This window comes from Sebastes umbrosus, chromosome 2 (genome assembly GCF_015220745.1).
Source record: "Sebastes umbrosus isolate fSebUmb1 chromosome 2, fSebUmb1.pri, whole genome shotgun sequence".
Classification (NCBI taxonomy): Eukaryota; Metazoa; Chordata; class Actinopteri; order Perciformes; family Sebastidae; genus Sebastes; species Sebastes umbrosus.
The window spans coordinates 37,111,570-37,125,587 of NC_051270.1; the positions used below are offsets into that span (position 1 = coordinate 37,111,570).

General features: G+C 41.9%; 1 protein-coding gene across 1 annotated transcript in view; it reads right to left on the minus strand.

Moving 5' to 3' along the window:
* Positions 1-13,630, minus strand: part of LOC119500673 (protein kinase C-binding protein NELL1-like) — a 384,179-nt gene extending 370,549 nt beyond the window's left edge. Inside the window, exons 1-2 of the mRNA XM_037790521.1 lie at positions 13,332-13,630; positions 12,794-12,922 (exon numbers count right to left, since the gene is read on the minus strand). Coding sequence (XP_037646449.1) covers positions 12,794-12,922; positions 13,332-13,380 — 178 coding nt within the window. The 5' untranslated portion in view covers positions 13,381-13,630. The remainder of the gene's footprint in view (positions 1-12,793; positions 12,923-13,331) is intronic.
* Between the last annotated feature and the right edge of the window lie 388 nt (positions 13,631-14,018).

Below are 14,018 nucleotides of genomic sequence, written 5' to 3' on the forward strand. Positions count from 1 at the left end.
TTGCAGCTGGGCGGCTTGTTAGGGCACTACAACCACAGCACCCCTGCATGAAACGCACTAATCTTGTCGGTCAACGGTTAATAATCGCAACAAGGGTCGGTTATTGGTTGGGGAAAAAAAATTCTAAATTAGTATCCCTAGGCGAGGGCGAGTCCGTACATTCCCGAGACATCTAGCTGACAGATACACAGGCAGGCAGTGGAGGCAGCAACAGTTTGTTTTTTCTCTTTTACTAATCAGTAACCTGTTGATGAAGTGTTTACATGTACAATTTATAAGCCAATTAGCGCTGAATTATAAGATTAAAACCGTGGTAAAACAGCCCTATAACACATGAAAGCAATGCACAGTGAGCTGTTCAAAAACACAACATCTGGCGAGGTATCAGATCAGAGTTTTAACTACACACTCCCTGACGGCTGGGAGATGACGGAGACGAAAACATACACCATTACAAACAATTAGGAGCTCTTCTCTTCAGTGTATTGAAGGAGAGTAATCATTGTAATCAGCAGCAATCGCCTCGCCATGCCTCAATTCAGGCTTAAAAACGTCAGGGAATCATTTTTCCCCCATCAGCAATTAGACGCCATCATTCTTACAATTCTTCATCATTAAAAGCACGTCTGTAGTCTACATTGATGGATTGTTACGGGGAACTTTTATCTGCATGAATCATTTTTCTTTTGGTAAAACAAAAGAATTAACAAAGTTCTACCTTGGAGCCTGTGATTTTGAGTTTTGGTGTACACTCTTTACAACAACCTGCTTCATCTATTTATATTTCATGTTGAGATTTTTCTAGTGTATCATTCACAGAATGCCTTTTAATAACAGCGAGAGAAGTGGTGAGAACCTGTCAAGTATTTGTCAAGTATTTAATACTCTTATTAAATTGGGAGTGGAAAAATATGTTTGCTTTATGCAAATGTATGTATATATTTATTAATAATTTATTATTATCAATTGACAACACAAAACAATTACAAATATTGTCCAGAAACCCTCACAGGTACTGCATTTAGCATAAAAAAATATGCTCAAATCATAACATGGCAAACTCAAGACCAACAGGCAACAACAGCTGTCAGTGTGTCAGTGTGCTGACTTGACTATGACTTGCCCCAAACTGCATGTGATTATCATAAAGTGGGCACGTCTGTAAAGGGGAGACTCGTGGGTACCCAGAGAACCCATTTACATTCACATATCTTATCACTATCTGTTGAGAGACGAAGACATGGTTTTGGCCTTTTAATAGGATTGGCTAATAAGAAAAATATAGAACACCATGTATGAAGCATAAAGATTGAAGTAAATCATCTCTGTTGTAAACTGAACTCAAAGGTGAGCTCAGTCACTCAGTTTGCCGGTTTAGCACCTATTGTCATGTTTTCCAGACTTCTACCTTTGACACACAAAATAATTCTTGTATGTTTGACTGATGTTCTTGCAGTTTGGGCTCAGATTATATGGCCTCTTTGTAGCTCTTATGGTTGAATAAAGTTAACTTTAAAAAAAATCATATCTTTTCTATGTGACAAATAGAATTGGCCTGTAGGCTCACTGGCATTCGCCCAACTCATCTTAAGCTGTGTTGGTAATTGAAATTTAGCATGTTCACATTATTTTGTCCACCCCCCAGGGTTTTTGGAGGGCAGAGAGAGGTGACGGCAGTTGGTTACTTTGTTTTCTGCTGTTAATAAAGTGCTGGCTGAACTTTGGGGCCCTCAATTTTTCTTTTCAGCTGTGAGTAATTGCAGAAATTGAGTGATTTCAGAGTTGCCAATTTAGCCGTTCATAACACACCTATTTTAGCTCACACAATATATATATATTTTTCCTTACAACAAGAAGTGTTTTGCAAAAGCCAAACAGAAGAGGCAGCTGTCGCTACATGTGAACGGATCCAGAAAAAGATGCTGGAGACCTCAGTGACGATTACCTCTCTGCTCTGGGTGGCGTTATGGAAAACCTGAAATGCTCCGGAATTTCTAGTGTTCAAAATTGAACTAAAACCTGTACGATCACCGGTTTGCATTGTCAGCCGGGAAGAGTTATGGTAATGGTGTTCTGACATACCTGAAATTCATCAGTGTCATAGTTTCACTGAACCAGGTCCAGGATATGGAAAGCTAGAACGCATGGCTTATAATTGACCCTTTGCTAAGCCCCGCCCCCCGCTGCTACTCCATCAGAGCTACCATAGAGCCCACACTGTCTCTATCTGCACTCCCTGAATACATAGCATCTAATTTTTGGAAAAATTAAAAAGTGATTTCAGTGAGAAGCAGACAAAAATGGTCTATACTACGCGTTTGAGGGATATATCAGGATGTCAAACTGGGTCAGCAGTGAAAACAGGTTCAAAAGATAAAGACAGAAGCTAAAGCCAACAGATCACAGTGTCAACGTGAACCAGCATCACCTGGTGATCCAGACAGCAGACAATGAAATAAAGGAACAACACTGTTCCTGTAAAGCCGGGTAGGTCTTTATTCACGGTTCCAATCATTACAAAGCAAAAGCAGCATGCGTATGCATTCAGTATACCTGCAGTAGCTTGCGTAGCATAGTGTGCTAACACTATGATGTGCTAGCACACTCTCTGCTAATGTTAGCTCCACAGGTTTTTACGTCGAAACGTAACGTTTTTGAAACCTATATCTCCCTCCAACCTCTCCGGAAAACGAGTATCACTATTACAGGTGCCCAAGGCACAATGTTTAACCATGACTAGATTGAAATCCACAAAACCAGCCTAAAACAATGAAGAAAATCTGAAATAATTGCATGAGAGTCTACGGAGCAGAAAGCCCTCAAGTTGTCGGACCCTGCAGCTGGCCGACGCCACGCTATTACTGGACAGTCTGGATTCGAGGGGCGGGACTTGGCGAAGGCCGAAGGCCGAAGGGTCAATTGGGATGATAATTGGCAACATTATATTTGACCCGGAGACCATCGGTGGAATCAAAACCAGATTAAACAAACTAATACTACATTTTAAATTGTCACAGTAAGGCAAGCTTTTAGCACAAGTCCCATTTTGTCAGAGAAAACAGCATTTCTAAAAAGGTTCAATTCAGCTTTCAGTAGTTCTAGTAAATTCAGAATAGTGAAGCAGGATTTGCTGACTTGTTCACAAAGAGTAGCGACCTTCCGCTGACTCGGTTCATTATAAATTGCTCTTCATCTGGATTTGGACACCTTTTCAGTTCTTTTTTGTCAGTTTTACATTCTGTGAGAGAAAAGCTAAAGGCGCTTATTGCAGTTTGGACAAACCTCAAACCCCCTGACATGCCATCAATGTAAGCAAGGCCTCTTTACAGTGAAAACTCTTTCCTGCATCGTGGACTGGACTTTCATAACTGCTGCTCACAGTCCAGCTCACTGCAGGGGTCCCACCCACATGGAAATGCAGCATCATTTGAGACAAAATGTCTGCATGGAAACAACAATTTCACTTGTGTCAACTACAATTTGATTGTCAACAATACGTCAGTGTTTCCTCTACCATTGCCCCCAGTAGGCCCCCCCGCCCCCCGAAAGAAGGAAACTAAATATTTACATGCACTCGTTATTGAGTGTTGCTGTCATTTACTGTCGACAGGGCTGTCCTCGACCAAAGAAATTCTTAGTCAACTAACAATCACATGATTTTGTCGACTAATCGATTAGTTTTAAGATAAAAGAATCACAAAGTACCTCTTTAAATCTTGTGTTTACCAGAGAAGTGCTGATAAGTTTATTGAAATAAGTCATTCAGCATGAAAAAAGCATAAAAATGACTAATCAACTAAAGAAAACTTAGTCAACATAACCTAAGTTCACACTACACGACTCTCAAAGTCGTCAGATCGCTCTACTGATGACACTATACGACTTGCTGTCTTGTAATCTGGAGTCTTTAAGTCGTTGTGGTTTTCACACTACATGACTGATCGACGATGGGAGGTCACACATTACGAGATCTTTCACTGAGAGGAGACCTCGATGAAATCTCCAAACTACGTTTTGTCACGAAAACACGCGAGAAATTCACGGTAAATGACGTGATACCATACACGAGACATTGCTGATGTTGTCGTTGGCGTGTGTTCCCAAAACAGCCTGTTTCCACACTTTACTATTTATCCCTCTATGTGCAACAACAACTTTGCTCCGTGTTACAAATGCAACACATACATTAAATTGCTTTTGTTTGTTTCACCTCAAACCAGTGTCTTGCGCTCTCATTGGCTGCAGCTCGTGGCCTGAGTCCCCAACAGGTACAGATATTTAGCATGCTAGATAATGTATCTGCGAGGCATCGGCGAGCCATTGAATCGCGTATTTGAGCCTCGAGTGCCGATGTGTGAGCGTTGAACCAACGCCGATTTGCATCTGATCTCTGGCTTTTGTCGGGGAGCTCAAAAAACTGTTGGGGAGCAGAAAAATCAGAGCTAAAGTCGTGCAGTGTCAACTAGCTGTAAGACCAAAACGACCTATTTAGTCGACTTATCGACTAAGAGGGGGCAGCCCTAACTGTCGCGCTAGTTTCTCTCCTCTTCTCTGTGTTTCACCGAGGGGGGGCGGGGCTTTGCACAGATTGAGTGTGTGTGTGTCTTAGTGTGAGGGCAGAGAGACCAGTATTAGCTGCTCTGTTTCAGCAATGTTGGGCTGAAATTCAACCATGGTGTTCTGTTGGGAAATGCAGCGCCTTAAAGAGTAGAAGAGCTATGAGTAAGAAAAAGTCTGCTAGCCGCTAAGCTAATTTATGCAGTGTAAAATGCCAAAAGCCAAGTTAGGCTTGGTAATCTTAAGAAACTAGCAAGAGTATAATGATTCTAAAAATTATCAAACCAAAAAAAACAGCCCAGTGTTGCAAATGACCTCTTTTCCAATGAAAGTAGCTAGCGGCACTAGCTTCAAAAGTCACTAAATCTAGCAAGAAAGTCATCAAGTAAGCAACACTGACACTCATTAAGGCCAGCCTCCAAAGCTACTACGCCAAAATGATCTTTATGAAACAACGAACATGGCTATTGTTAGTACTCACAGTTGTCAAGCTAGCAGCTTGTGGAAGACTCCGGTGACGCGCAATGAGTGCACGGGCAGAGTATAGGCAGGTAGAGAGGCAGGTAGAGAGGCAGGTAGAGAGACAGGTAGACAGGCAGGTAGCCCCTCTAATCATTTCATTCGAGCCAAATGAAATCATAGGATGATCAGATTTATTGATTGCCGTCGGAATGTAATGAGAATTTCAACAAAAATAAATGTTATTAAAGAAGATTTCCAACTCTAGCTTCCACCTAACAGTGGTGTCTAGCGCCCCCCCACACCCCTACAAGCAGCCAATCCCCTCCCCCCAAGCAGTCAACCTAGGGGGAAACACTGCATGTAAAGTTTGCAATCCCAGTATTAATGGTTTGTCATTATGGGAAATATGCTTATTCTCTTTCATGCTGAGTGTTAGATGATAAGCTTGATACCAAAACCTGATTAGGAAAAATAAAAAAAAAAGAATCACCCCCCCTCCTGAGCTTACTAATTAACACGTTACATCTTGGTTGTTTAATTGGTACAAAAACCTAAATGTGAAAACAACAAGTTGTGGTTAACAACACACAAGTCCCTGTAAAACAGAAACTTGTTATTTTGACACTTTGGTTGTAATAATGTGTTAATTAGTGAGCTTCTCTTGGCTGTAACTTCGCATTCAAATGACAGATACGAGAGTGGTATCACAATAACGCAATGTTGAACAATTCCTTTGAGTGTTGTAATTTACAGTTTGAATGTACACTTTGTCTCCAGCAACCTCTACATCAGTGAATGATTTCCTGGCTTTTGACACCATGAAGCTGAGTTCCTAGTCAACAAAAAAAATAGAACCCTTTCTTTAAACTCAAGACTTGGGCTGTATTTGAAACCTCATACTATACTAGTAGTACATACTAATTTGGCCAAAATGTAGCATGTAGTATACAAACAAAAGCAAAATCTACAGTATGCCAAAAATACTCAGATTTCATACTTATTTGGAAAAAATCTCCAGTATGCATCAGACCAGTCTACCTCACCTACTGTATCCCACAATGCAAAGCGTTGGGGTGGTACGGCCTATGGTCACAACAACAGCAGCCAAAACCGGCTCGTTTTTTTACATTTTTCGTAGCTATTTCATCACTAAATTCACTTCTGAAAATTTGTGAGGAGAGAAATCAACTGTGTAGATTTTGAATGTTTACAGTTTTACAATATTAGATGACGAATCATACATTTGCTCCAACGTTTTTGGAGTTTAGAAGCCTGCCAGCCGGGCGGTCACGCTCACAGACCCCGCTATGAGCTGGCCGGAGCTCTCTCTAGAGACCGGTCTCATAGACAAGAGAGTTAAAAAGCTCATAGACCGCCAGTGACACTCATAGACCGGCTACAGAGCAGCAGAGAGGCGAGGGACAGAGCTGCCTCTGACGGGGCAGAGAGATACCCGCTGAGACAACATAACCCTTTTTAACATTACTCTAATATTTGTAGGGATATCAGTCCACTGTTTTGTTGCTATAACTGAAGTTACTTGTTACAACTTGTTAGTTGTCAGTAGTATGTAGTAGGCGGTTTCAAATACAGCCTTTTTTTTGGTTGCCGCATTGCATTCTGGTCTGTTTTCAACTGCGTTTCCTCTCTTACAATGGATTTCTCCCTGCATGGTTGTTGAACTATGCAAAGTGTCTCTCTGATTCTGAAGGACATCAGAGAGACATTATGAGAGACATAATGATGCACACTTTACCTGCTACATTTTGCCAGTTATTCACAGGGATATAACAACAAATACAAAAAGAAATGCAATTCCCATCAGCTCCAGCTCTTTATGGGACAGTAGTTGAGGTGTTTCGGTGTGGATTTCAGCTTTAAATGAGGTCGGGAAAGAGGCTTTGATTGGAATCGACAAAAAGGTCGATAAAGCGTTAATTAAGGACCATTTCGGTCCTAAAACCAGACTGCAGAGTTGTTATATGTTAAGGATAATTGGCCTAAAAGGCCGATAGGAGGCGTGTCTATAGATCTCGGGGATATCAGGATCAAGGCTGCATCTGTTGTTACCATTTAAGTGTTTAACATTAATGATTTTGAGCGAGAGAGTCGATGAAGAACAGAGGATCTATACTGACCAGACAGGTTTCACATAGTCTAAATAAACTAGTATAATAGACTTGGAGTTCATTTTGGCTCTTATTGGAAAAAAACTTGAAAAAGGAACAATCTAACATGAAAATAAGATATGAAACAAATGACTTAATATTACTTGAAAACTGATAATCATATTTTGACTCTGGTCATGTGACAAATAGCCAAACCAAATTTCATTCAGCTTACAATTCGTTACCTTCAAATTAGGGCTGTCAAAGTTAACACGATGACGCGTTAACGCAAATTTGTTTTAACGCCACTAATTTCTTTAACGACTTAACGCAACTTGCGATTTTTAGGTCGTAGTGGGCTCAGTTTTAAAGCTAGAGTGAAGCTACTGGTGTCATATGAAACTAGAAAAATATAAGGAATCCATTGGTACCACCTACATTTAAGCAAGAAAAACTGTCATGGCCATTTTCAAAGGGATTTCACATGCAGTTTGGGGCAAGTCATAGTCAAGTCAGCACTCTGACACACTGACAGCTGTTGTTGCCTGTTGGGCTGCAGTTTGCCATGTTATGATTTGAGCATATTTTTTATGCTAAATGCAGTACCTGTGAGGGATTCTGGACAATATTTGTCATTGTTTTGTGTTGTTAATTGATTTCCAATAATAAATATATACATACATTTGCATAAAGCAAGCATATTTGCCCACTCCCATGTTGATAAGAGTATTAAATGCTTGACAAATCTCCCTTTAAGGTACATTTTGAACAGGTAAAAAATGTGGGATTAAAGGTGATTAACTATGGACAATAATGCAATTAATGGCAATTAAACATTTTAATCTATTGACAGCCCTATTTAAAACACAATGAAGGCCATCCAGATCTTTTAAACCCCGCTGACCATTTTCAAACTCCTTCCCGTCAGTAAAATATCAGGCAGTAAAAATACAGTAGCTCAGTATTCAAGTATTTTTTGAAAGGTATACAGCCATGGATGCGCTCCTATGAAGCTGCATGGCACACCGGAAAATAAAATTGCTGGATGGATGAGAAATGAAGATCTTCATCTTAATACAGCCGTGAAAAAAAATGTAAAGTTTGTCCTGAGTGTGGCATTAAGGGAAAGGTCAAGTTGTTACCTAAATGGAAAGGATCTATTCTCTGCATAGCGGTCATTTCAGGACATCTCAAGACTCAGCTAGTCGAGCTTAGCTCTACATTGTCAGACCTGGTGGCTCAAAGTTCAACTTTCATGAATGTAACGACAGCTTGGTCCGAAACAAACACATTAAAAACCTACCCAAATATGAGGCGCATAAATACAATTAAAAAAAAAAAAACAGACCCGAAAGGAATCCAAGGACGGCTGACTGCTCAAACAGCCCAGAGGATAATTAGATACGATTCAAAATGAGGTCAACCCAAACACATCCAAAGAGAGAAATTAACACCAAAACCGGCGGCAGCGTGATGTGGCACCAATTAACGAGCCATCACAGTTGAAGGGAGTTCACACATTTCACATCACACTCCTGGTCTTGCGTCAAAAACAAATTTTTCTCCTATAATGTACTGGAGGACGTACCTCATGATCAGAGCTGATCACAAGTCTGGCTGGATCCAGTTATTACACATATTGACACACAGACCCCAAAACCAATACAAGGGGGCTCTTCCTGACCCAGTTAGACTGAATACAGTCTCAGAACCCATCGGCTATCAGTCTGACAGAGGATAAGCTTCGTGGGCTGCTTATTGTTTACAATACTATCAAGTAACTTGAGATACAAGACTTCCTTTTCCGCAGGCTGCTTAATGACGACGTGCACGACCGGATTATTTCACTAGTAGCCAGTTAACAAGCTAATTTTAAACCAATAAAAAGCTAAATCATCATCACAGATGACAGCTGGTGGGTTCCAAGATTGCATTGCATCCTCTTTTGCTCTCCACACGGACGGTTTACCTGCATTCAAACGTGATTGGTCAATACTACTTGGACTGTAAAAGAAAATTAGAACGCTTCCAATGCCAAAATCTTGTCCCGTTGCCATATGAATACAGAATCTGTTTATAGAGATTAGACTGAATATCATTTTGACACGGCCCGACTGAGGTCCCGAGCCATGTCTAAGATATTAGGAACCAAGTGGACCTCGAGTTTGGCCTTACCTTCTTATGTACATAGGCAGTTAGGCTGAATGCTTTAAAGGTCCCATATTGTAAAAAGTGAGATTTTTAGGCCTTTTATATTATAAAGCAGGTTTAAGTGCTTTATAAATACTGTTAAACTATCAAAACGCTCAATATACGGAGAAATACACACGGCCCGTATTCAGAAATTGCGCATTTGAAACAAGCCGTTATGATTTTTGTCCATTTGTGATGTCACAAATGGACAATATTTAGACCATTATACGGTTTTAAACGTAAACATTCTAAATGTGTCCCAGTTTATTTCCTGTTGCAGTGTATGTGAATGACATCTGCTGACAGGAAGTAAACATGAACCAAAACTGTTACCTAGCAATGCAATTCTGTTGAAATGCACTAAAATACACTATAATTTGCTATAAATGATAAAATTGTGCTGTATTATAAAAAGTATATATCTACAGATGGGGACCATTTGCACCAATCAAACAGGCATATTGTGTCCATTACTCCCATCCACATTAGCTTTGGACCAATGGAGACTCTGATATGATTGTGACACATCAAGGCAATCTATCATGAACCAGTCACTTCGCTCAGGGCGCAACAAACCGTTCCTGCTGCTGCTAGCTAGCTGGCGAGCATGGAGAAATATTTGAGTCAGTCTATATCGTCAAGTGACGCTAAGTCTGAACTAGCTAAATTGAGAAAATATGATGACAGTTACATCGAGCGACAGCGAGTAAAATGCATCATGTGTCTTCAGGTGCTAGCGAATGAAGCCTTGAAGCCGGCCAAGCTAGTGACATCTGATTACAAAGCACCTGGAATATCAAGGCAAAACAAAGTGGTGTTAACATGATTCAAATAGAAACGTGTTTCTGTTTATCGCTATCAAACAGGTCTGAAGTATTTAGGTTGAAAAGTTTTAGAATACAAATACCAATGACATCTAAGAGTACAAATGTGAGTGAGCATTATGCTTAATCGGTGTTACAACTATGAGGAAGTCCTTGGAAAATGTTCTCCCCTTTTAAGGGATCCCTGGCCCCAAAATGTTTGAGAACCTAACATTCCCCTCTCTGGTCCCCTCACTTGGAACCAAGAATGTCTGCATCACATTTCATGGTAATCCATCCAATAGTTGTTCAGGTTTTTATAAAATGTCATATTTTCAAGAACTGAGCACTTATTTATCAGTCTGATGAGGAAAGACCTGTACGATTGAAGCACCAACATAGGTTTGAAGTTGAGATATTTCACTCAGGACCAAACCGACAGATCGACAGACCCTACATGTAGCCATAGTGGGATACCAAAGTACAAACCGATAACCGCCATCAAAATAACTTTAAATCTATATCAACATTGGGAGAGAGGAGGGTGTCTGAGTAATGAGGTTGACAATCCGGATTCATATGTAGGATGAGAAACTAGGTCGGCCCTCTTCTGGACAAACTAAACTTTATTCGCAGCAAGTTCCCCGCACTATAAAGCAATCCTGTTGATGAAAGGTACAGAGACTATAAGAACAAATATCTTAGCGATTAGCTGAGCTTTGTTCCCCGCTATCACAGGAGGGGAATATCAGCATTTTTCTTTCTTTTCATCCAGATACGGACTTTTTCGCGGAGGCTGAACTCGTCCGCCTTTCATCGATGGCACTGGCACATTATTCTGGGGGAAACGTTAAAGAGAAGAAACCATCTGTTGTTTGTAAATCACTGGCTAACTGGGAGACTGGAGAGACTGGTCCCAGTGTCCAGTCAGAGACGCTGCCAGAGCCCTTTCTCTCTTTCTCTCTCAGTGCTATCGACACTAATTGGAACACCACATTGCCCTATTTCCCCCCCTCCCCGAGCCGCTTGATCAGCATTACAATATGTTCCGCCACAATTTCTGCAATCAAACAGATGAAATATGATATTGAGCTCAGAGCACAACGTGATTGCATACAGCATACATAAATCATCTTGAATAATCACTGAGCCAATCCACGCAGCTTCTGCTAGACGGGTAAATCACGACCCGTTTGTCGTAACCTGTTAGAAGAACATCAACTTTTTGCTGCAACTTTGGCTGCTGTGCTGTGGAGCCATCTGGGTCACCGGGCCATGAAAGCAGCGCATGGGTGGGCGAAGTGTTAAATAGGTCACAACACCAGCGTCCTCGCCAACACTCACGGGTCCAGTTTCCCGACTGGATTAGCCTCCCGTTTCCCACACTATCTAGCTGCTGCACCCCGACCCTGGGAGCCTGGAGACCGTAGGGAGAGCAGCTGGGAGTAGGAGTGTGTATGTGTGTGTGTGTATGTGCATATCAAGTAAAAAAGTGAGGTTGTGTATCCCGTATGGCCTCCAGCACTGAATCTTGGACAGCTTCACCTCGGCAGAGTCGGCCAAGCTGCCCTGACTTCATTTATACAGAGCCAGTGGCACATCGAGCCAAGCACTCTAGAAAATAAAACCACACAGCGCACCACCACCACCACCACTCTGCCGATATTCAACACCCAGCGCTGCTTATTTGGGATTCAAGCTGCTGGTGTTTGTGCCAGTATCTTTGAATTTGAATATTTCCATGCCAGAAAAGTATAAAAAAAGACTCCCCAACATTGAGTTTCCGTCCAGGTTTGAACATTTTCTGGGCCACGATGAGACAACAACTCCTCTCCAATTTAATGTGAATCTCATACATACTGCCTTTTTGAATATCGAGCTATTCAAAATGACATTAAGTTTCAAATATGATAATAAAATTCCCATCGCAGGTTTTTCCTGGTTTCCAGATTTTCTGTAGCGGCAGCCAAGCAGAAAACAAAGCACAAAGAAGCAGACAGCAAGCAACTAATCACTAAAAAAAAGTCTCTTTCTCCATCTTCTCTCACTAGATTCTTTCCTCTTTCCTCTTTCTACTTCTCTAACAACTCAGCCTATAGCTGCTTACAGCCGAGTGCACACCAGGCAGGCGGAAAAACTTCTACCAAAATAGTCCTTTTCAGAGTGCAGAGACGCAAGTGAGCATCTGACACTGGTTACGCATCTCAACATCAACTATTAGGACTTTGACATTTATGCATAATTATTATGGTGTTTTTCTCTGAAACCAGCCACATAGAGTGTGCCCTTCAGGATCCTCTTAAGCACCAGTTGTTGGGATTAAACAACACTGTATGGGGGTGCCACTGGAAACAGTGGAAAATAAGTGCTGTAGAAAATCCTACACAGACCAGAGCTGCTCAAGTGTGTCCAGAAAGCATCACAAAGCTGCTTGGGACAAATTAAATGTGGAGTTAATTATGAGGAGGAGGAGGCTCCCTGGAGTGTTCCCCTTTCTGCATCCCAGCTAACACCATGAAAGGTGTGGCTCTGCTGCTCACACCAAACTACCGAAACAAAGGGGGCCATGACACAAGGAAGACAAAAGACATGTTCAGAACTTGAGCAGCGCGACTAATGAGGGAGGAAATGTGTCAGCTGTGCTGTGGTGCTGGAGGAGAGCAGCCTTACCTCGAAACAGGAAGGCTTTGCTGCTGTTGTGAAGCCCCGCCACTTGGGTAATTCCATAGGTGGCATTCGCCAGGTCAAATTCGTTGATGATATCAATCTGGTAGTCTTGATCTGATCCAAAAGCCAGAGCTGTGTGGTGGGAGAGAGAGAGATGAAGGTTATGAGGGTGTGAAGCAGCATCTCACAAGCACTGCTTATGTGTGCATATGACTGCTTAAAATGTCGGAGAAAAAAAAAGTGCCGCTGTTTTCATTTACACGTAAACGCACCGCAGCCAACACCTGTGTTCTGCACGGGGCTGGCTGGAGGTGCACCGCGCGCACACGTTTAAAAGGTAAAAGGTGTCAGTCATCCACTTTATACCTTTGGTTTGCAAAAATATCAACTCAACAAACTGCAGGTGGTAAAAAAAAAAAAACAGCAACAGCCCACCAAACAAATGAGACGCGCTCGAGCAGCTCAGGTGCGAACTGAAAAAAAGCGGAAAAAAGACGAGGAACGTCACTCGCGACCAAAAATAAGAGTTCCTACTACTCACCTGGTTTGGTAAAAAAGAGAAGAGGAAACAAAGCCACGTAAATATCCATTTGTGTGTGTTGTTGTTGTTGGGGGTGAGTTTCGCTGTACAGAGAGTCCTCTCGGCCGGTGAGCTCCTCGTCTGCTGCGTGTCTCTCTATCTCTCCTCACTCGAGCCGCTCTGGTCCGTCTGGCGCCGTGTGCACCCGCACCGCTCTCACCTCGCCTGGATGTGGAGGAATGGTCCACCTCACCGGAGCGGGAGGGGGGGGGGTTCTCTCGGTGCCAAATCGTTATAATCGCGTTATAACGTTTGAACGTGTCGAATCGGTGAGAGCTTGGCATCAACAGTGACAGACGAACGCGTTTATTACGGATATATTTTAAACTGGACCGCAGACTGAATGTTTTGACAATATTCTCAATTATCAATCTGTGAAGTCCCCCCCCCCACCTCCTCCTGTTCAGACCGCCGAAACTTCCAATTTCGAAGGTGAGAAAAAGGCTTTTTCAAAGGGAAAGTCGGTGAGTGGAGGATGTGGGAATTCTCAGTAATAGATAGGTATAGGCTCACTCTCACTTGTCACAGTTTAGAGATTATTCAAAGGATTCCCAGTCTCGCGGGACAAATTAACAACACTGCAGCTGACAAAGTAGAACAGATTGTATTAAGTGGATGGAGATACTGTATAGCCTGTAGAGTGTGAGT